The 24,604-nt window shown below is 29.2% G+C and overlaps 1 protein-coding gene, 1 long non-coding RNA gene and 3 other non-coding genes across 12 annotated transcripts in view; 4 read left to right on the top strand and 1 right to left on the bottom strand.

The window, feature by feature from the left end:
- Nucleotides 1-24,604, top strand: part of wge (BAH domain and coiled-coil containing protein winged eye) — a 339,615-nt gene that overhangs the window by 203,379 nt on the left and 111,632 nt on the right. For all 6 annotated transcript variants that reach the window (XM_076532773.1, XM_076532774.1, XM_076532771.1 and 3 more), the window contains 2 exons: nucleotides 13,188-13,409; nucleotides 19,742-19,867. In XM_076532773.1, coding sequence (XP_076388888.1) covers nucleotides 13,208-13,409; nucleotides 19,742-19,867 — 328 coding nt within the window. In that variant the 5' untranslated portion in view covers nucleotides 13,188-13,207. The remainder of the gene's footprint in view (nucleotides 1-13,187; nucleotides 13,410-19,741; nucleotides 19,868-24,604) is intronic.
- On the bottom strand, nucleotides 13,033-17,698 carry LOC143264631 (uncharacterized). Of its 3 annotated transcripts, none has more exons than XR_013038453.1 (5): nucleotides 17,596-17,698; nucleotides 14,614-14,702; nucleotides 13,921-13,972; nucleotides 13,627-13,830; nucleotides 13,033-13,482 (listed from the first exon to the last, which is right to left on the bottom strand). It is a non-coding gene; the product is annotated as an uncharacterized LOC143264631 (long non-coding RNA). The 3 variants fall into 3 exon arrangements; XR_013038455.1 differs by lacking the exon at nucleotides 17,596-17,698 and adding an exon at nucleotides 15,060-15,164; XR_013038454.1 differs by lacking the exon at nucleotides 14,614-14,702.
- Nucleotides 17,820-17,892, top strand: TRNAF-GAA (transfer RNA phenylalanine (anticodon GAA)). Its single transcript has one exon. It is a non-coding gene; the product is annotated as a tRNA-Phe (tRNA).
- On the top strand, nucleotides 18,516-18,588 carry TRNAF-GAA (transfer RNA phenylalanine (anticodon GAA)). The gene has a single exon. It is a non-coding gene; the product is annotated as a tRNA-Phe (tRNA).
- Nucleotides 18,667-18,739, top strand: TRNAF-GAA (transfer RNA phenylalanine (anticodon GAA)). Its single transcript has one exon. It is a non-coding gene; the product is annotated as a tRNA-Phe (tRNA).

Below are 24,604 nucleotides of genomic sequence, written 5' to 3'. Positions count from 1 at the left end.
CTCCTAATTCCCAAATACCTAAATTTTGTAAATTTTGCCACTAAAAATTTTTAAATTCTAAATTTCCAAATACCAAACTTGAAAAGATCCAAATTTCCAATGTTCTAAATTGTAAAATTTCTCAATTCCTTATCGACCAAATTTCTAAATTTTGCAAATTCAGAAATATGAAAATTCGTGAAATATAAAAATTCAAGATATTAAAAGAAAATTAAAAAATTTTAAAGCTTACTTACGTAAATATTAAAATATTTGTAAGTATAAAAATTTAATATAAACGTGGATAAAAATTATTAACCTATATTTTAGATAAATCAAATGCTTTCACGTAATTACTAGATTCTTTAACAATTTCCTGTAACCTCTAAGTAGCTTTCAAAATTTTACAGCGGACTAACGCAGTCATTTCCTTAGACGTTCCATTCATCATGTTTAAAGCGAAAAAAAGATGCTCCTAAGCTAGTTTCCAACCGGTTTCTATCAACTCGTACTCAAGCATTTTTAATTGAAGGCAATTTTTTGTTATGGCTCATTAAAATACCAGATACCTAGGTACATAGTTTCATTTTGAAACAGGTTGACTACCACTTAGTACTTTTCATGTTAAACAAGATATGTAAAAAGAAAGGCGGATTCTGAATATTAAAGGTGGATTGAACTGAATTTTTAAATTCTTCAAACTTAAATCTGAATGAGTTTATAAATTAAAAATTTTTAGATTTTTTACTTCTAGAATTTTAGATTTCTAGACTTAGAAATTTTTACGTTTTTAAGTTTCGTAGTTTCAATTTTAAAATTTCAAAGTTTTAAAGCTTCAAAGTTTCAAAGTTTCAATTTCAAAATTTCAAAGTTTCAATTTCAAAATTTCGAAATTTCAGTTTCAATTTCAAAATTTCAAAGTTTCTGAATTTTTAAGATTATATGTTCTTAAGTTTTTAAGTTTGTAAGATCTTATATTTTTATGTTTTTGAATTTTCAGTATTTAAGTTTCGACCTTTCTAAATTTCTATATTTCCAATTTTCAATATACCACAATTTTTAAATTCTGAAATTCCTAATTACAGTACACTTTACTTTAGTTACACATTAATTACGTTTTAATTCCACTTTACATCAATTTTTCTATCTTAATTTCGCAGTTTTATCTCCAAAACTAATACTTCAAGAGCTATATGTTACAAACTACACCAGAATGGAGTACACAAACTCTCGTTAACATTCAGTTTAATTGCCACTCAATTTGTAATTCTGATAGAATTACATTACACTTTGTAAGTGTACTTCAATTGTAATTACAAATTGCATTGTAATTCATTCGAATCAGACGTCTGAATTAGTTGTTAACTATAATGTAATTAAACATGATACAATTGAGTTACCCTGTGATTACAATTCACTGAATATTAATTTAATACTGTCTAATTATATTTAAAAAAAGCAATACTTTTCACTTCCTTTGAAAAACACTCTTTTCTTTTTAATTATATTATTTTCAACTTATAAAATTATATCATTATTACATTATTTATTAGTAACAAAAATATGTAAAATAATTGAATCATTATACGTTTTATTATCAATAAAATCATTTTTTCAAAGAAAAGTTGTATGTTGCTACAAGTTTCTGTAACAATAAATGTAACTTTATTGTAATTATAAATTATAATGTAGTAGGTATTAGTAACTAGAAAATGGCTATAAAATAATATTAATAATTATGAAGTAACTACACAATAACTATAAAGTAATATTAGTAATTATAAAGTAACTATACAATAACTACAAAGTAATATTAGTAATTATAAAGTAACCATAAAATAATTGTAAATTAATATTGGTAATTATACAATAATTATACAATAAGTATACAAAACTATACAATAACTCTACAATAACTCTATAATAACTGTACAATAACTGTATAATAACTATACAATAACTATAAAATGATATAGGAATTATAAAGTAACTATACGATAACTACAAAATAATCTTAGTAATTGTGAAGTAACCATAAAATAACTATAAATTAATATTGGTAATTATACAATAACTATACAGGGACTATACAATAACTATACAGTAACTATACAGTAATTATACAATAACTGTAAAATAACTATAAAGTGTCTATAAAATAACTATATAACACTATACAACACTATACAACACTATACTATAGTAACTATACAACACTAACAAAATGCGCAATACATTTATATTTAACAAGACACAACAAAAAAGACCAATTCACTCATCCACAAAAAAGTTAACCAACAATAAAATCGAGAGCTATCTTCATCCAATACTCTACCGTTCTCCCCCATTAAATAAAATTTCATTGAATAGAAACAGCATCAGTTATGTGTACTCGATCTAAAAGTGTATAAAACAGAATTGATTGGTCGATTCGATAGAAATAACTCATATTTCTGTTTCAGTATCGGGAATTTGTCCCCGTTTCTCCTGAAATTTCCGTCGAAGCACCGCTGCTCCACCAAAAATCGATATGTGTGTACACACAACCACATTCGTTTGTGTGCACACAGTCACACGTATATTCGTGTGTGTACGTGTGCGTGAGGGGTTGTATTGGAGAGCATACATGCAGACCGGGGGCACGTGTTTGAGAATAGGGTTGCACAGGATTGCGCAAGCGAGGCGACCTGGCAAATTGAGCAAAAGGGAGCCAGGAAGTCAGAAAGTCTGAATAAGGGGAAAGAAGTAGGCGTGCTGGGTCATTTTTACATCGTCTTACGAGTTGCTGACACTTTTTCGCTCTTATCGATGCTAACTGAAATTATGGGCATGGTTAATTCTTCACTTTTGACGTCACGTAGGAATGAATAGTATTTCTGATTTATCGTGGATGTCGAAAATTGTATCGAAATTTAAAAGTTTGTTGCAAATTCTTTTTAGATTCTTGATAGGTGGAAAAATGAGGTGGAACATTCAAGGGAAAACAAGGGGTATTAGAAAATATGTAATGAAGCCAAAATTCGTAGGTAATGCAAGGTGGATAATTGTAGTACAGCAAATAGTGTTTTTGAAATTACTTATGTTACAATCTCATAAGTGAATGTAGATCTCAAATTCTTAGATTTTCTAATTGAAAAATTGAAAATAGAAAATTATTTACAACGAAGTTATTAGTCGTCATATTGTGATATGTGGTGATACACACAATACAATAATTTTTACGTGCGATTTTATATTGCTTTGTATTACTAAAACAGTAGAGTAGTAACTTCACTGATTTCTGCAGCACCTAAGTGTTTTATTCTACTAATAAAACTTATTAATCTACTAATTTACTTTGGTTACTTTCAGCATACGCATATGTACACACAAAATGTTAAGTAAAGTTCAATAACTATCTTCGATTTAATTATTAAAAAAGCAAAAAATCGGAATGAGTGTCTGCACCCAGGAATAGGACGAAAAGTTTCGTGGTCCTAACAACGGCCTAATTTTGTAATTTTTCTCGCTTCTGGCGCTGCAAGGAAGTAGTTGAAGATGGGCGAAGGACCACGGGGGTGGTGGAGGGATAGAAGAACAGGTTTTCAGGTCGGTGGGGTACGAGAAGGATCACTAGGGACCCTGACTACCTGAAGACGCGATGTGGAGCTGGTCCCTTTACTGCTGGAAAATGGTGAACACGTGCTTCTAAAAATCTGATTCACCCACCAACTTCCTTCATTTCTTTCTATGTACGATAGAACGTTCTCAACCCTTAATTTATCTCGTTCAAATTCTGCTGATGTGGCAAGTTCTTGAATAATCGTTATCTAAGGGACAGTAAAGACAAAATACTTCGCGTGCATTTTATTAAGTTGTGACATGTTTTGTTCAAAAATTAATTATTTTATTGTTGAGTAGATACAAATGTTATACAAACTCTTTTCTTGTTACGCTATACCTTCCAATCTTTTTTTTTATGAAAATCAGTTAAATGTAGTAGGTGGACAACGTCGACATTTTTATTTCTGTCATATTGATATCATAAATGAACATCAATCTTCAAGGAAAATAAATGTGCAATATAACTCACATCCGAGTGTTACATTCATCAAAACAAATTCTAAATCTTTTCAAGCTAAATAAGACTTAAAAATAATTGAAACCTTGACATTTTTGCGATCGGTGATGAAATATCTGGTTACCCGTATATTCTGTACGCGACGATAGACGAGATATCTCGTGTTTATTTTATTAGAACGTGAAATGTTATGTTCAAAAATATGAGATAAAACGTTAATTTGAAACTCAGTAATTAGTAATTAGAAACTAAAGCAGATGCAGATGTATTTTGTCCGAAGTATCCATTGAGTGAGATTCAATTATCGCAAACAGCAAGGGATAGATGCAAAATATTTCGATCATAAACTCGCATAAACGGTATTGCTACGTGAGGTATCTCGTCCATAGCGTCGCATAAGCGACATAGCAACGCGAGATATCTCGTTTATAGCGTTGCACAAAAGACATTGTGGTATATAAACTTTTTTATGCGTAACCTGACCAAATCTGTATGTATACCGTAAATCACAGCTAAAATCGTGCAGCACAAATCGTTTTTTAATTTTGGCTAAAAAATACACTGTATAAACGCGATTCTTGTGCAGCATACGTAATAATATTCCGTGCGTACTAATTGCTTGCGCGTGAAAAAGACAGTAAATTTTATCAAATATTTTACGCAAAATAAATATATAGGTTGTCATGTACGAAATGTGCTCATAGCCAAAATCATATCTACAGTAACTGTTCGATAAATTTCAACTCTTTCCTATTTCGAAATCTCGAATAAGCGGTTCGTATAGATTTTTGTGCGCTGAATATGTGTTATATTTTTTTTTCTTAATTTTTTATTTAAGTTTTTTCTTAATGCATATAGTTTTTGAGAAAATCGAATTTCAGCACTAGTTGCAAACTTCCAAGTTTGGGAATATTTTGTGGATTTGTAATAATAGCTAGTTAGCTCCTTTTGATATTATTCGTTTTGTTGAGTATCTCGAATAGAATGACACAAATTGTTATTATAGTATAAATATTTAGGTATATTTAAATAATGATCGAAGGGAAAAGTATACCTTAAACACGTCGAATGTTTATTAACCTTATTTTAAATAAATTATACATTACTTATTTTGAATAATACCTAACTCTGACACATCTCGATTATAAGCCTACCAAAAATATTTTTAGAGAATTTTATTTGCAAGAAATATTAATTTTTGAAGACTTATGTATTTTATTATATATTTCATTACACTAGTTAATTATACTTTACTTTTTAACCAAAATGCCTCTCAAAGGTTTGAAAGCCCCAGGTACTCAAAAATATTACTCCGTGCCTACATTAACTCCATACAAATCAAATTTAAGTATTTTCAAAGATGCACAATTCATCAATGAGAAGTTAAATAACAAAACTTGAAAAAGAGAAAACGATCAAATAACTATACCTTCATTAATTATTTAACACGGTTATGTTCTTCCTTATAAATTTTAATACACTTCGTAGACAAACAGAAATTTCTGAAAGACGAGGACGTGTATAAAACACAAACATGTGTATGTGTATCTAAGAGTCTATATTATGCTTGCCGACCTGTTGCTACCCCTTCTTCGTTTCCACTGCTTTTCAACCCTCCGCGACCATCCCTTCGGTAACTCACCCCTCGGCAAGGAAATGGAACACTCTCGCTTCGTTCAACACATTGAAAACACTCTATATTCCAGATCCACCTTTATCTATCGCTGTCTCCTCCTTTCCTTTTTGTTCTTCTTCGAGTGACGATACATTGCAGCTTCTTCGTTTTCTCATCTCTGTTTTGGTCGTCCTCTTCTCCTGCTTCTGTTTCGTTTCCATGGCAACGGAGGTAAATTGTGTCCTCTTGCGTTTCCTCTTAATTTTTCTTAGGATATTGGAAAACTTGAAACTCTACATTGTAATAGCGTTTGAGCTATTAATTTATCAAGTTACGTAGGTTACGCAAACTTTTCAGTGGAGTAGTAAATCAATTTGAAATATAAGATGACAGGTATTTTTCAAATTTTTGTGGAATAAAAATGATCCAGAATGAATCAGAACAACTAGGTTTGTTTTAGTATTACAGTGTTACTAATAATATTAATGCTAAAATTAATGCTAAAAGTGTATCAACCTCGTACTTTCAACGATCTGAGTTTTTTATAGAAAATTATAATTTATATTCTATTATACTGTTATTAATAATACTAAAAGCGTACCAACCTCGTATTTTCAAAGGTCTGAGTTTTTGAAAGAAAATTATAGTTAGTATTCCTTAAACAATAATTCATAGTATGTGAAGAATATATTATGTAAAAGAAAATTAAGGAATTAACACAAATATTAAGCTGAGTTTCAAAAAATTTGATTTTCATGAGTTTCATAAGTAAAATAATCATGTATGTATGTACTCTTTATGTTGGCATCAATCGAGCTTCATAAGTAAAATAATTCACTGTACTTCCTTAATTTATTTAATTTTATATTCCTAAGTATCGTTTATAAAGGTTAAAAAGTGAAATGTCTCATAAAAAAGAACTTTCAGAGAGAGAAGCCATTGCATCGAAGGCAAAGGTTACATCCTGAAACAAACAGGTCGTACAGAAAGTGTTATTGTCAATTATGTGAGTGAAAGACATGAACATAAAGAGGAAAAGCGTTTAGTTCACCGTCTAGAAGTGTCTTCTGGAAATAAACGTAAAACGATTAGCTTTTAACTCGACAATGTCGTTGGTTCAATTGCGAGATAATTACAAATTAAATGTTACAAAACCGTACATAGAATCATTGTAGCATTTCTATACATTGTTAGGGCGAAAATGATATTGAAAATGATACTGTAATTGATATTGAAAAATATGCAAAATATAAGTTTGACAACTTTCTTTACTTTCAGTACTTTTCGTATAATTTTTGTAATAGTATTACAAAGAAGTAAAATGACATTTGAAGAAATTTCTCCTCTTCGTCAATTAATGCACAAGAAATTAATTTTCAAAGAATCGTCACAATTTATCCAGTACTACACATACAAACATAAAAACTAGCGTAAAAATATTTACCAAACATTTCTTTTACCTTACTTCTCTTCACAAGTAAAATTTGATAAAATCAAGAAAAATTTGGTTCTGAATTTTGAGACACATTATTCTTTTACACCCAGTATATATGATAATATAAACGTGTAAACATGAACAATATAAATTTCTTGCACAGGATGTTAAATGGTACAACCGAGCAGAGAGTGACTCTACGTGACAAAATAAGTCAAAAATGTAGAATGAAATGCTTTAATCCGAAGCATAGTTTTGGAGAAAATCGAATTTGGATACTCGTTAAGAACACGTGCACTCTATTAGCCGCGAATTTTGTAGTTCATCCAATTTGGTGCGTAACTGTTTGTTTATACACAATGTCAAGATCATTGATCTTGTGGTGGTTGACGTGTCTCATTTCTACTAAGGAATTAGCAGTATTTTTGAAGCTATTATATTTGAAGCTATTATGGCAAGATATAGCGATCATGAATACAGTGATATGATTCGTGTGGCAAAGACTTGCGAGGGCAATGCTTTAGCTACAGCAGAATATTACAAACGACGGTACCCTAATCGACGCCATCTTGGCAGAGCAATACAAAGAGCAGAACGAACGTTTATCGAGTGCAGTATTTTCGTATCTCATAATAATCGTGGTCGTAATCGATATCGTTATAACAGAGTCAAAGAAAAAAATTCTTCATTCGAACTAACTGCATTATTTGCAATCATGCTAACTCAAAACACCAGTTTCTAACTTCAGTGGATGAGCCAGCAGCTGGCGACTAATCAAGTGTACGAGTACTTTACAAATATTCAAATTCGATTTTCGCGAAAAGTGTGCTTCGGATAAACAAATTTTATACCATATTTTAGACCTATTTTTTCAAGTAGAATCACCTACCCGGTTGTACCACGATTTATGGGACACACTGTGTATTCTGTCCCTCATAGACTAACACAGGAAAAAGTGATCAGTGCTTTGGATAACCATCCGTTTATGTGGGTTGAAATTTAAGTACATTCGTGTTCCCTGTCAACCATGTTCTGTCCCTAGCAAGAATTTACGTTCAGAGAACTCAGCAATCCAGGGGTTAATGCGCTTAACCCTTTTGCTGCGTACGACATGTTATATGCCTGGTCGAGAATCGAGGATTAATGGTACAAAGCGAGTGTTGGGGAAAATGGGGTAAAACTGGTTACAAAATATATTTCTTCGTCTATAAATAAATCCTAAGTAATTCGAGCTGAAGGTACAATTACTAATTTTAGATTAATCATTTTTAAATTGAAAGATAATTGTTTTTGATATAGAGGAGATTTAGCTACAAAGGAATGGGTAATCCTTTTGGAAAGTATTTTAATATGAAACATAATGTAGAAATTTTCGTAGTTTAAAATCTACGTATTCCTGAATTTTTTAATTTTCGATTTCACAAAGTTTCAAATTCAGAAATGTATAAACTACCAAGTATTCCAAATCCCCAAATTCCCAAGGTCTCAAGTTTCAAAATTCTCAAATTTTCAAATTTCCAGATTCCCAAATTTTCAAATTTCCAAATTCCCAAATTCTCAAATTCCCAAATTTCAAAATTTTCTAATTCCCAAATTCCCAAATTCCCTAATTTCCAAATCCTCAAATCCCCAAATCCACAAATATCCAAATTTCCAAATTATCAAACTCTCAAATTCACAAATTTTCAAAATCCAAAATTCCCAAATTGAATAATATTTAATTACTAAATTTTCTTTTTTTCTAATCATTAAAATAGTAATCATTTCCGCGTTATTTTCAGTAAAAACATAAGTTAAAGATGTGTGCGTATAATGTTATGCAGCATCGCATAGTATGACGGAATGAAATACAGGGCTAGCATTTTTTCATTATTCATGACTTCTTCCAACCTGCTGTATAGCCTGCAAAGTTTACGGTCGTTAAATTCATAATTGAAAATTAAAACTACATCAAATTACTCCGTGGAGAGGGAAGATAATTAAGTATTCACTCGTATTCATAAGTCATAGGGCACCTTAAGGTTTCTTCATATTTTATTCGTTCATGTTGTTGAATTTTTAAAAAACATTATAGACCTATAGAATTTGGTAAAAATCTATTTATAAAAATTTGTGTACAAAAATTTATCTAGAAATATTTGTTTATGAAAATCTATCTATAAAGAATTGTACTATGGTTTTTGGACATTGTTTAACCCTTAACGGTCACACAGGGGTATTGAACGACCCCAACCAATTTAACTTCAATTTCAATCACGTATCCTGAAAATCTGCATAAACACTTCTTTTAAAAGTTTGGTATTTTTATTATTTTTTTTCTCAAACTGTTATATCTCAGAAGTGTTAGCTAAAATTTTGGCTCTATACAACACTAGGTTTGCGAACGTTTGATGGTTACTTATATTTAAATTTGAACTAATGCAGAAAAATAAATAAATTGAGGATGATATGTGAACTGCTTAAGTCATTGGTTCTTTAGCTTGAAAGTTGACATATATTTTTACAAAAATTTCTGACAAAACTTAATAAGTTTTGTCATTTAAAATAAGAGATTTGTGATCCGCCATTTTTACGGTTTCTGTAAATCAAGTGTTAAGAACGACAAAAATTTTGAATTTTTCTGTGAAAACCATCATTTTCTCAATTTTTTCACGTTTCTGATTTCTTTTCATATTCAATGTTTAAATTTACTGAAATCAGCTGTGAAATATGTTAAAACTTCCAAAGATTATTTTTACTAACCTTCGAAGAGCTAAGGTCTTCGAAGCTCCATTAAGTCAGATATGTTATTTTTGTGAAGCGTCACCATGAAGGGTAAAAACAGATTTCAATGACTAATAACATTTTTGTGATTGTATTAAAAGAATGAACAAAACCAAAATGTGATAAAAATAATGACTTTGTTGTTTAAAGTATTATGACGCACCTGGTGAGTCATGGATTAATGGCGGTGCATATAAAACTATGTAAGAAACATTTTCAGTGACTTTAACGTCCCATTATGTCAGATATGTTATTCTCATGAAGCGTCACCGTTAAGGGTTACATTTTTTTATGTACGAATTTATAAGTATCGAAAATTTACACTTTTTTTCTTCGAATTGTAATAATTTGAATAGTCACAGATACATTACAGATGTCGATACTCGCCAACCGACATTTTGTACGCAATACTAGGGTTGAATTAAATAATACAGCGCCACAAAATGAATCCATAGAGTTGCCAAGAATAAAATAAACTTTATTTTCTTACGACTGACTTGCTCACAGTTGTACGTTTACAAAAAAATGAGACACATCATACATAAAATTAATAATGTTCAACGATGAAAAATTTCTTCTCGTGCGAAGAACTAATTAATAACTGATTATTACAATGCGAATATTTAATAATGTTAATTCAAATTTATAGCTGAAACTTGTACTTACTTATCCAAAGAGTCGACGTTGTGCAATTAGCAGTGCCATGGTAGAAAGCAAAGTAAAGCAATTTGTAAAAAATGGTGTAATTTGTAAAGTGATAATTAGTGCAGATTACAGCATGATAAAGCACGGATCGGCTCACACGCTATTGCTTGTTAGTGAATTTGTAATAAAAAATAACACAGTACTGATAAAACAACCACCGTATTCACCTGATTCTCTCTGTGATTATTTTCGATTTCAGAGAATGAAAAAGAATTATGAAAAAATAACATTTTTAAATTATTGAAGATGTAAAACAGAAGAACCACAAGTTGAGTTTCGAAAAAGAAGACTTAAATATAAAAATTTTTATTCAAATATTGATTTCTTACAGCAGTTTGAAATATTTTTAAAACAGAGTCCAGAAATTTGACTTTGAAATATTTCGTGTGAAATTACATAAATTTTACACAACTGTTTTTGATGCAGGTTTTGATTTATTTCGTAGAATTCTGTGGAATTCGTAATCGTAGGAATGTTACATCGAGTGACGGTGATAAGTTTTTTTATTTTATGCATTGAATATTTTTATCTATTGTAGTATTATAAAGAATTTTGCTGAAATTTATATTAATTTACAAATACTAGATAACTAATTTTAATTAAAAACACATATCTCGATTTTAATTACTTCTGGTAGAAGATGTATTTTTTACTATACTGTTTTTTAAATAATATACTTAATTTTTAATTATAATATATTTTAATAGTAGATTTTAAACTAGATTTTGAATTAATATATTAGAATTTTATACTAGATTTTAAATTAATATACTAATATTTATGGAAGCCTAAAGTTCCATGTTAGGTTATGTACGAGAAGATTATGATAGTTTTGAAAGTTCACTTTTCTCGAGGAAAGTTGAAATATTTTGTTATAAGATATTTCAAAATGTAAATATCGTGGATATAGATATTCACTGTAAATATATTATTTCTCGCAGACCATAATGTTTCATTAGAAATTCCGTAAATCCCAATTAGGTTATGTTCGACGAAACAAGAAATAGATACATATAATACGTACATATAAAGCATTAGATTGTATCATATCAAATTATCAGTTGCAAAACCCAGAAAGTCTAACATGATTTGATATAAAATTATAGCAAAAAAATACATATGATACATACATGTATTTTTACTGATGAAATGATACATATGACATTTGAATTATTTAACAGAATATGAAATGCCCCTTTTTCTAGCATCAATTTATTCAAATTTAGACATTTTGATTTTTATTTGAATCTCCTTCGGAACATAAATCTACATGTTTACGTGTACAAAAAGACATAAATAATATTAAAACATAAAACTCTTGTTATCAATGTTATGAAATGTTATACAACATAATATTTGATACTCGGAAAAGTGGCCATGTTCTGTTAAATAATTCGTATCCACACCGGCACGTGTGGGAAACTTCCCGCATGTTCTTTGTTAATTAAATACCAATTTGAAGCTTAAAGTTCGACGAAAATTACCGTATAAATTACTGATTAATATTCTCAATATAAAATAGCTGGTTAAAATAAACAATGACCAATTTCGAAACATAAAGTCTAATACGATTTGATGATATCAAGGCACCGTGAAAAGATTAAAGTTCGCAGTGAATTACTATGTAAACGCACGATCAATACTCTCAATACAAAGATTTTATTAACGTTTCAACATTTTAATTTTGCCTTAGGTGTCAGAATATAAATTTAAAATACAGATATTAAACTAATGGGTTTAGATCCATGGGTTTAGATCAATTTGTTTCACGCAAATTCGAATGTGTATTTCAAATTTTGAGTACCTACTATATGTAGATAGACCAAGAATGAGATGTAGAAATTTTATAGTCGTTTCAAACAATTATACGTGTCTGACACTATCGGAAACGATCCCAAACACGATTATTCTTGATTTCACGACGACCGACTTCAATGACGACCAAGTATTGTCAACGATGAGTTATAGAGCTTTCAACGTGCTTCCCGTCGATTCTGTGTATTAAAAATTATCGAAAACGATACCAAAACACAGTTCTTTATCGATCGACGGCGATCAACGTCGATGACGACAGGTTCCCGTCTTCAGATCGCTGCCAAAATCTATACAACTTTAGGGTATCTCACGAGTCTATCCTCAAAATTTCAAAAGACCCAAAATTGCCTGTAGTCCTGCAGACAAACAAATAAATGCAAATCGAGTCGGAGCCTCAATATGTTGCCATAAAAAGTGAAAAATGTATGCTTTGTTTAAATAGTATTTTATCTTCTAGTAAGTTGCCTGTAGTGTGGTATAGCAAAGGAATTCGTGTGAGGTACCTAGTCTATAATCCCATTAGCTCCAGAAAACATGACAATAAGACACGTAAAAGAGAGCAGCTTCGAAGGTTAAATAGTAAAAAGAGAAAAGGAGACAAAGAAGGAAGAGAGGACGCGAAAATGAAAAAAGAAAAGAAAGAATGAAGCTTACGCAAGATTCTGTCTCTCTTCTATATTTATTGCAAGGAGCAACCGGCGTATTTTGCATTGTAGAACACTATCACAAGTTATATTACAAATGTAGTATTTGGAAGTTGAAAATTAGGAATTGAAAGAAACGTTAATAAATTTGTTTAATGGTTTTGTTTTCAGCCTCGGGAGGGGGAGGTTCGATGTTGGTCCCTCCCGTTGCCCAAAGTGGGACTGCGGATCGTCCCGTGGGCGATACGGGTGCCCGGGCTCAACAAACGTCCGGCCCTGCCGCGGCAGCAACCCTATGGCCCTTGGCGCCTGCGCAGTCCAATCAGCTTCCGAGTCAACAGTCTCAGGGCATTCCACCCTTGGCTGCCACCCCCGCACCGGCTCACAATCAAGGTACATTCATGTTCCACACATCTGCTCAGATTTGCCATCATTAACCCTCCCCTTGCATTCTGTTACAAATATCCTACGTAGAATAATATACTATGAGATTCTTATGTGCTGTCAAGCATTAATCTCTTAGGCACAATGCGCCACTATAGTGACTTTCTCGAATATCGTAGATTACATAGCGCCACTAGTGGCTCACTCAACTGGCTCACTTGCTCACCGTTTCAATTGAATGATCCTTTTCATATGTTTTGATTCGCACCTTTTTGCCTTCACCACGTTTTATAAGAGTATTAACAAATCCCACAAAAGTATATTACATGTAAATAAAAAGGTACCAAGTAGTTGAGGCACCATGGGAGCGCCTCTTTGCATTAATACACGATATTGGAAACATTTGGAAATTACGTATTTTGTGAATTTTCTAAAAAAGTAAATTATCAAAGTTAAAGTATATGTATTATACCTTTGGGAAAAATTATAATTTATTCATCAGGAAAAATATGGAACATACTGCGATACTTGCCCCGACAAGGATACATCTTGGCGATTGTGTTATAAAATACCTGACAAAGAAGAAAAATAAAGCTTATAATTTAACAGATTTCCTTCTTTCTGACGTAAGGATGCATAAAATATTAAAATATAGTAGTTTTATATGTTAATTTGTACACTAAATCATTTTAAGTTATGTGTGAAAAATTCATCAAGTATGCGGAAAATCTTCTCGAGTTGCTGGTTCACCAGAGCGAAAAAGACCTCGAGTGTAAAGGATGAAGTTCACTATAATATGAAACTTAAAAATAATAACTTCGAGGTTTAAAAATGTAGGAATTTGAGATTTGGAAGTTTGGAAATGTATAAAGTTGAAAATTTAGAAATTTGGAAATTTGAACATTTTTATTTTGGTAATTTGAGAATACAAGACCTCAGCAATTGTGAAAATTGAAAATTAAAAAATTTCAAATTGGTAATTTGAGAATACAAGCAATTGCAAACTTGAGAACTCAGCAATTGCGAAAATTGAAAATTAAAAAATTTCAAATTGATAATTTGAGAAATTAAGTATTTCAAATGTAGTTCTTCGTTTTAAAAATTTGAGACTTCGGAACTTTAAAATTTTTCAAATTTGTAAAAAATAAGTAAAAAATAAGCAAACATCTTTCAAATCCCCAAGTGTGTAGTGCGGTATATAATAAAGTCTCACGTGTTGATTACTCCACATGTTCCATACATTTTGCATCAGCTTCACACATATCTTCCATATCTGAATATTTCAACGCCATGAAAATTAACCTTAAAGACCACAACGTTAGAATTAATCAATCATTTATTTTTTCTTTTAAATAGAAAATTTCATAATTATGGAGTTTAACAAAATATAAAAATATTTCCAAGTTACAATCATAAAACATGGTAGCTAACAATAATTTGAAATACAAAATGTATAAGTCCACAAATAGTAACAAAATTGAATAAGTTTGATAATAAATTTCTGTGCTTAATAATATACAAAACATTGCATTGTTACATAATGATTCATCATATTCATCATTTACAACAATAATTGTTTAAAATTAAAAAAAGAAATGTACGATGGAAAGGTTGATGAGTTCAATGTTATCTATTGAAAAATAAGGATTATTACCATACCTGGTATTTTTGTATATATTCAACAAACTCTACATAAGATTTCATAACCTAAAAGCTATAAATTCTTTATGATATAATAAATTAAGTAGTCTGTCAACTTTTTCAAATATAATCAGTTGGTAATTGAATAACTACACATGACATGTACGAAAGTACAACAATAAGCAACAAGGTAATTTATTATTTGTTTTAACGAAATTCCAACCAGTTTGTATTGAAAATATTGATAAAATATTTGTCAGCCATTTTTATCAAATTCTTTCTCAAAAGTTCTCTATTTAGCATGCAATAACCTAATAATTCGGTAATTTAATTAATTTGAATATTAATAAAAATAGAAGAAAAAGTAGTTTTCAATATTCGCTACTAATATTTTGTTATTAATACGAAGACTGTGGCAGTTAATGTCTTAATGAAACTTGTAAAGATATTGTTATCATGTTTCGCAATTTCTGTAACAGTAGGTCTTATCTACAAGATAATTTGAACATTACTTAATCTACTTTTTTATTTTGTAGTCTAGTCGAATTAATCGGAAGATTTAATAATAATGACTACTTTCAAAACAAAAATACAGAACAATTGTTAAGTTGCACAAAAATACTTGTTAGTTGCATATTAATTAATTTGAATTCGTTCGACAAATATATTAACTGTGAGTATACGAATTCGAATACTTGTAAATATAAGTACAAGTATATACAAGTATTTACATAATACTTGTACAAATTATACATTCTTTATTATAATTTATAATTTAATACTTTATGGCGATGTTTGCGATATTTAAACAAAAATATTCATTTTTTAATATTGACGAAGTATCTTGTGTCAAAATAATATTATTAGATAACGAACAATATTAAAAATGATGGATGCTTGCAATTTTTCAAGTATAAAGAAATCATTGTGTGTATATAAATTCCTAAATTCAAAAATTCAAAAATTTTCAAAACCCCAAATCTTCAAATACCTAAATTTCGAAATTCATAAACTTTCAAATTCCTAAATACCTAAACTTCCGAATTTCCAAACTCTCCAATTCCCCAATTCCCCAATTCCCAAATTCCCAAATCCTCAAATTTCCAAATCCCGAAATCCCGAAATCCCAAAATCTCCAAATTTCTAAATTCCCCAATTCCTAAATTTCCAAATCCCCAAATCCGCAAATTTCTAAATTCCCAATTCCTCAATTTCCCAATTCCCCAATTCCCAAATTCCCAAATTTCTAAATCCCCATATCTCCAAATTCTAAATTTCCAAATTACCTAACTCCCCAATTCCTATGTTGCCAAATTCAGAAATCTCCAAATCCCCAAATCCCTAAATTTCCAAATTTCCAATTGAAAATTTAAAAAATTATAAGAAATAATTAATAAGTATTTTTTGAGTAAGATCTTTTAACAGTCTCAAAATTTAATGTTTACTGAATTGTTACAAATCAGTATTTGCGTAATAAATTTCTATAATAAATTGTAATTATAAATGTCACAAGGAAATCACGAAAATTAAATTGTATGCCATACAAATTAAAATTTCGAAGAAAATGTTAATGTGAAATGCACAATTTAATACATAAAAAATTGTATAATTCATTTGACTCATTATTCATTCATGTCCATTTTCGTATACGCGTATTCACGTCGTTACATAATTCATGCTTTTGCAAATGTAAAATGGAAACAATTCATCGTAAACAATCATGGTAAAATCATAAAACCGTTGTCTTCCAAAATAGTGAAACAATTATCTTCAAAACAATTTACAAAAGAATTAAAATGGAGAAAACCTGTTTAAAGAATAAATTAAATAAAATTATAAAATTAAAATATATCTGTATAATAAAATTTCGTTTATCAAACTTCAGGTGAAAAACCAGAGTATATTCAAAAATCCGCAAAGTAGTATTTATAAAAATAATTTTACAGAAATATGGGGTTATGTTTTCCTGGGTAACGTAAATTTGTTTAATTACTCTTTTAATCCGGCGGATCCCACAGTAGCTACGTGGCTGCACATTTTAAATTACAAAATATATTTTTTACTTTATAATTTAAATTGTAAAGTTTCAGGTATGAATGTTATATTTAAAAAGACATGAGACATTTCAAAAACATACAAATTTATTTTTCACGGCAATAGCAGCAAAAGAAATAACATTCAGTGTTTTCAAAATGTTAAAATGTTTTTACGTGTAATTTATAATATGTAATAAGGGTAATTTTAGAAAAAATAACTATTTTAAGGTTGTTCAATAATTTTCTAATATAAGAGTTAAGCAGTTGATTATTAGTAAGAGTATATGAGACATCGTTTAAAAGTGTCAAGTAAATTTTAGTGAAATTCAAACTATTTGAGTTGAATTAAATTTTATTATAATTCTGATTGTTTAGGCTGAATTAAATTTTATTTTGGTTTTGACTGTTTAATCTAACTTACAATAGCCTATTAAACTAATCTATTAACCTAACCTATTAAAATTCAGACAATACCAACTAACCTAAATTCCATTGTGATTTAAACTATTTAACTTTACCTTGTTAAATTCAATAATTTTCATAAATTATGTAAAAATCTTCAGTTATGAAAATACATAAATGTATATATTCCAGAAATTTGTACGTGTTCACTAGTTTAAATTAATATGAAAAATGGTATATTCTGTTGTTAATTAATTAAATTGTGCATAAAACATGCGATATTAAATTATTGGTGTTCCAAACGGTCTAAAATGTAACTCTTGGAGGGTGGTTTCCATCGGCCAAAATAGCTCAGTTGGGAGAGCGTTAGACTGAAGATCTAAAGGTCCCCGGTTCAATCCCGGGTTTTGGCAAGAACTTTTTTTTGTATTTTTTTCCTTCTTTCTTTTGCATTTTTATCTATATAAATACATATGAAATAGCATAGGATTTTAATCCGTATTTCGCAGACCCCTGGTGGTTCACAAAACAATTTTTATATTAACTTTACATCTCTCAACTTTTTGCTTTTATTCAAATAACTCATTCAATAAAAATCCTACATGGTCAAGACTTTCCATATTTCTTGTTACTCAATTAGTTATTAACATAACTAAATAATAATTAGTAAAAATTTAATTATTTTTATTTAACTGCAAATAGAGAAAAATAAATAATATACTGCAATTTGGATTTCTCATTTTTTTCATTCTTTTCACTTTTATTCATTTTATATTTTTTATATATCCCCATAAAAATATTCATCTATATAAATGCGAAAAACCATGAATTAATATAACCACAGTTTTAAATTAAAATAACATACATTTTCACCAATATTTATTAGAACTGCCTTTAAGATTATTGCGCAAGAAATTACGTCTCAAGAACGACGTAACATGTCTAAAGTTGGGATGGGATTCGCAAAAAAATGTTCAGGAGCGGTCCTCAGACTACATAAGAAGCCCTGCGATATAGGAGAACCGCATTTTCGTCGGCCAAAATAGCTCAGTTGGGAGAGCGTTAGACTGAAGATCTAAATGTCCCCGGTTCAATCCCGGGTTTTGGCAAGTGGACGGTAACTTTTTTTCACTCTGTTTGCATTCTTATCCCTAGAAGTACGACATAAAAGGGACGCTTTCTCAACAGCCGAAATAGCTCAGTTGGGAGAGCGTTAGACTGAAGATCTAAATGTCCCTGGTTCGATCCCGGGTTTCGGCAAGTGTTTTTTTTTTCGTTTTTTTTCTTTTCATTTCTTAATATTGTTATTACTAATAAATAATTTTATGATTTTAGAATTTTTAAACTCGATTTTACTATTTTTTTTCGGTTAATTTGTTTATTTTACTTGAACAAATTCTTCTTACTCGGTTTTAATACTGAATGTTTACTTCAATTGAAGTATTAATATTTTATTATTAACTACGTGGTTGTAGGTGTGGTTATTTATCGAATTTTTTATTGTTACATAGAATTTTATTGTATATTTAAACACAATTCATATACGTCTGCGACTATTGATTTGTTACGTACTAGAGGTACATGATTTTGTATATCAATACTACAATATTTTGATATTTTCATTCAATTAAATTGAAAAATAGTGAATATTTAATAGTAATTTAATTTTTCATAGTACTTTGTAAAAATGCTTCTGCTTATGCTTCTTGAATGAAGAATGCTTCTTTACTTATAAAAAGTAAGTAATACGCCGTTATATTTCTATTTCCTTAACGTTGAGAATGACTGTAAGGTACAGATGAAAAAGTTTATACGTTATGAACACGAATGAAATATATGTATGAAATGTATGAAATATATACATTCGCGAATGAAATATATTTCTTCTAGTACAAGTGGTCAGTTACTAGCACACAGAGGGTGAATTACTACTTTTTTAATTTTTAAGAGTGGCCAATTTCTAACACATTTACTGAATTTTTATATATACAATTTTTTAAATAAACAATGTTTAAAAAGTGGTCTTCTAACATAATTTTCATCTAGGCATAAAAAATGTCTCCAAGCATCGACTCTCGTTATTTGACGAAAGCAAGCGTCCATTGTTCACATGAAAAATTTCTCTTAAGCGGTCAACTACTGGTACCATTACCTTAATTCGACACAGAATGCAAATATTATGCATATAATGTTATAAATTACAATGTTGTGTGTTACGTATCTGTCATGGTGTGAATGACCTTCATTTTAACGATGTTACAGGTGTGAATCGTTACGGGCTATACTCGTTATTCCCTGGGGGTGGCGGGGGTAGTTACGTCGCGGCCACTCCCGCCACCCCTGGACCACCCACACCAGCAAGAGCTTATCACGCGACAACACATAAGGGTAAGTTCACAATGATTTCCACTTTCCTTCTCTCTCTATACAATTTTCTTATATACCACTTGACTGAAACAGTAGACAATTGTAGTAGGTACTATGTTTATTTTTAATAAATCGTACTAAATACGTTTACAATATTTTATTACATTTGTCATAGTTTCAAATAGTTAATACGAATATTTTCAATGAGGTAGGTGAACAAATTCTTAATAATATGATTTCATATGGAAGCAGTTTCGTATGGAAATTTGAGCACCATTTACATATGAGTAATGTGGTAGTCCAAATGTTAATAACATGTAAATAACACAAAATATAAACATTCAATACTCGTTTTTAATATTTATTGCATTAAAGCAATTATATTTTATATTTTAAACATTTATGCTAATAACTATAAATATAATTATATTAACTTGTAATAATGTTAACTTAAAATTTTATAGTATACATTCAAACATTCTTCTTACATAATAAAGTCACGTAAATTCTCCAGAAAGTGTAAGGAAAAGAAAAAAAAGAGAGATTACAAGCAAAAAGATGTTTGTGGCACTTCGTTACCAGTTGCTGGTGAAAAGTTTCATGTGCCAAAATAAACTCAGAAAAAAAGCTCTCATAAAAAGCCATCATAATTGATTAAATGAATTTATTAAAAATGAAATATTTTCATTACACAAAATATTGCCATCTTGATTTTCGTTTATTGAATGATGAAAATAATTAAATTAAATAAATATATTAAATTAATTAAATTTATTAAATTAATTAAATAAATAAATGTTTAATATTCTGGTCAGCAACAATTAACAACTAGAACATGCCATGAATATCGTTTAATTACTGGGTTATATGAACATAAAACAGATTTTAATTAATTTAAAACTTTTTCTTTAGTAAAAATTTTTATTTCATCCGGGAGTAGAAATTTTATTGTGTTAGAGGTATTTAATTATAATTTTATTTCATCTAAATAAAAGTAAAAAGATTACAATCTCTAAATAAAAAAGAAAATCTAAATAAAAAGAAATTATCTGAACTGTCTCTTTAATTGTTTCACCATTGCAACATTTTCCTTAATAACTTTTTAACTAACAAGTATTAGAACTGTCCATCAACAACAAAAATACCTTCACAAAAGGTTATACGTATTTAATACGCTAGATCAGACTCTTATAAAGATACGTTTTGAATATTTATAAATGCTTTGCATGCCTTCACTTTACCACGATTAATCTACACCTGTTACCCCGAGATTGAACACGTCAATAATAATTTTTCATTTTTATCGAAATATTTATTTTTATAGGTTATGAATTATAAGTTTATTGAAACTGATATATTTCCGATAAAAGTTAATGTCGCTTCAAAATTAATATTCATCGAAATGGTCTCTTAATAACGAAAAAATGATTTACCATGAAAATAAGTATCAATATTTCTTGTTGTACGTATTATTTCAATTAGTACAGGTCTTTTTACTAAATTTCAATGTCTTATTCTCGCCTCCATTATACAAATCAGGCACATTTTTCTCCCTTGTTGGTTTCTGCTTTGGACAGCTTTTCAAGCTTTTAGAATTTCTTTCTGTTTGTCTCTGCCTCCCGCATTTCCATTGCATTTACAAAAACTGTTATATTTACATAAAGATTTTCTTGCGTTATTCAAATTGTATTTCACTGAAAAATCAATTTTTCAACGCGTGGCATTTCTATGAATTGTTCGTCGTGTAATCATTTCTTTAAAGTGATATACAATCGAAAGATATTCAGCGCAATAAACCACTTTTTTTAAAATTCAATTTCAGTTTTAGAAATTATTTATTTGTTTAATAAAATAATAAGCAAACTTAAACTTTTACATAATTTCTTTTTATTTGTGAAGTTGAAACATAATTTGTTACTATCAAACAGTGGTTTTGAGGTTATAATTGATACCAATGTTAAATTATTTGCCTATCTATTATTTGTATAATATTATACTTATATAAATATTACTTATTTAGTTATACTAATTTGTTAATATTTAGATATGCAAATACTGTAATTTCAAATGACAAATGTGATAAGAAGTATGTAAAAAAACATTATGTATTTGAAATATTCTTTATAAGTTTGAAAGTTAATAGCTGTCGAACACTGTTCGTTTACAGACATTACTGAGATACAATTACACAACACTTATTACTTATAAACAATACTAAAATAAAATTATACAATACAGTTTATTTACAGACAATATTGAAATGGAACTATGCAACACTGTTTAATTACAAACAATATTGATATGGAACTATACAATACTATTTACTTACATAAAATACTGAGATGCAACTATAGAAAATAATATGTATACGTACCAACTACATTGAAATGCAACCATATAACACTAATTACTAAAAATCAATACTGAAATGCAGCTATACAGTACTATTTACTGATAGACAATACTCAAATGGAACTATACAACATTATTTGTTTACAAACAATACTAAAATGCAATGATTAAATATTGATTACTTACAACAATACTGTGTTTGTTACAACGATATTGAAATGCAATTACTATACGTTGATTATTTACAAACAGTAGTAAAACACAACTGTACAATACTGCTTACTACCAAATAACACTGAAATGCTGCTATATAACACTGTTTATGTACAAGTATTACTGACATTTATCTGTACAACACAGTTTATTTGTAAACAATATTAAAGTACAACTATAGAGCACTGTTTACTCGCAAACATTAGCGAACAGAAATTGTAGAATACTGCTTACTTACAAATAGTACTGAAATTGACGTATAGAATATTGTTTATTTATAAACAATACTGAAATGTAATTGTACAACACTAATTACTATTAAAGAATGTTAAAATGTGACTATAGAACAGTGTTTACTTAGAAACAATACTGAAATGCAGCACATTATTCACTTACAAAAAATACTAAAATGTAACTACAGAATTTTATATATAAGTAACATTTCTTAATCAAATAGTAATTATAAATAGAAAACACACAATGGATAACAGCTTTTCACACTCACTATGATCAAATATAATTCGACTAATGAATAAACAATTGACGGTTAACCTCTTTCCGCCCTTTGACAAGTTTCACACATGGCGCGCACACAAACACAATAAATCTTACTATATGCAAATTTTTAATACGTGTTGATTCCACGTTTAAGTCCAATTATGTTCATACTCAAGAAGTACATAGCAAATATGATATACTATATAGAACAGACATAAATTTTAACATTGAAGCGAGTAGTTCTTTGTGACGCATCCGACAAATAAATCATGCGGCAAAGGGGCTCTTATTCAAATGAACTTTTACACGACTAATATTCAATAGTGGTCGAAACAAATGAACAAGTCGATACTTTAGGAGAAAAAGGAATAAATTCGAGTTACAGGCAGCTGTTCACTCGATATCGAAACGTTCGAAGAGCCACGAAACGGCTTTATGTCGAGGCGACTCTTCAAACACGTGCGTGGCGATAATTTGTCCGGCAAGATGTGATCTAAATGAAATAATACGCGCTCGGCATTAATGATTGTCCGACGCGTGTTGCGGCTCACCTGCTGCAGCTGCTTACAAATAATGGGAAATTTCGGGAGTATTAAGGGCAACGGAAATATGTTAGGCATTCCCTTGATTCTACAAATGTACTAACTCTCTGCTTGCCTTTTTTAATTTTTATTTCGCCTTTTTGTTTCGCTGTTCTAACCACTTCGACCACCTTGATCAGATAAGGTCTTATTCATTTTAAGAATGTATTTTTAACAAACTTTTGATGCATTTTTAATTGTATTGCAGTGTATTGTAGAATCTTCAGGTCGCCATTTTTTAAAATTTTACTTCCGATTTTGAAAGATTTAGGACATAATGTCTTATCTCTTCTTAACAAGATTTTGACGAGTTTTTAATTGTGTGATACTATGCAGTTTGCCACTCTGAGTTATTTCCTTTCTTTTTGTAATTTTATTTTTAAGTTTTGGAGATTTGAAAGACACAAAGACTTTTATTTATTTTTAGATTGTATCTTTAATAAGGTTTTAATGTATTTTTAATATAATGCCAGTTTTACTTTGTAGTTCTCTTGTAGTTCTCTTAAAATGTCTATTATAAGTCTTACAAATATTCATATACGAAAGTAGTTGTTCTAAATTGTATCCATCATTGTATAAATTTTTATATGGATTTGTTAAGAGAAAACAAATTAGTTGAAAAATTAATTTAAACCTTTCTGTGCCAAACAATGTCATATTTTTAACAGTACTTGTACCTAAGAAGAACCTAACATAATTTAATAAGAAAGTCAAATAATAATAAAAAATAGTAAAAATGATATATACGAAATTCAGAATGGAATTTATTATGAAATAAAGGGAGAATAAATGAATGATTTGTACTTTGCAAATGTTGCTAACAACAATATAGTTGTTCGGCAATAGAAATATTGAAATATTAACGTAGCTGCTATTTGTAAATGTGCAAATAAATTCGCTATCTGTAACTTATATCAACAATACTAAAGTTTAGGTTATATCAAATAACGAATGTCGAAAATAAAGTATGACATGATTTAATAACATACATTAAAATAACTGTTTTTTTACTATTAATAATTTTTATATAAATTGTACTTTATTATATGTATTTAACATAATATTTACGAGTACCCGATAAATACTGATAGATTGAAAATGAAGGAGAAAAGTA

This window comes from Megachile rotundata, chromosome 6 (assembly GCF_050947335.1).
Source record: "Megachile rotundata isolate GNS110a chromosome 6, iyMegRotu1, whole genome shotgun sequence".
NCBI classification, from domain to species: Eukaryota; Metazoa; Arthropoda; class Insecta; order Hymenoptera; family Megachilidae; genus Megachile; species Megachile rotundata.
The sequence above is the reverse complement of the archived record's forward strand: the minus strand, read 5'-3'. Positions and strand labels throughout refer to the sequence as shown.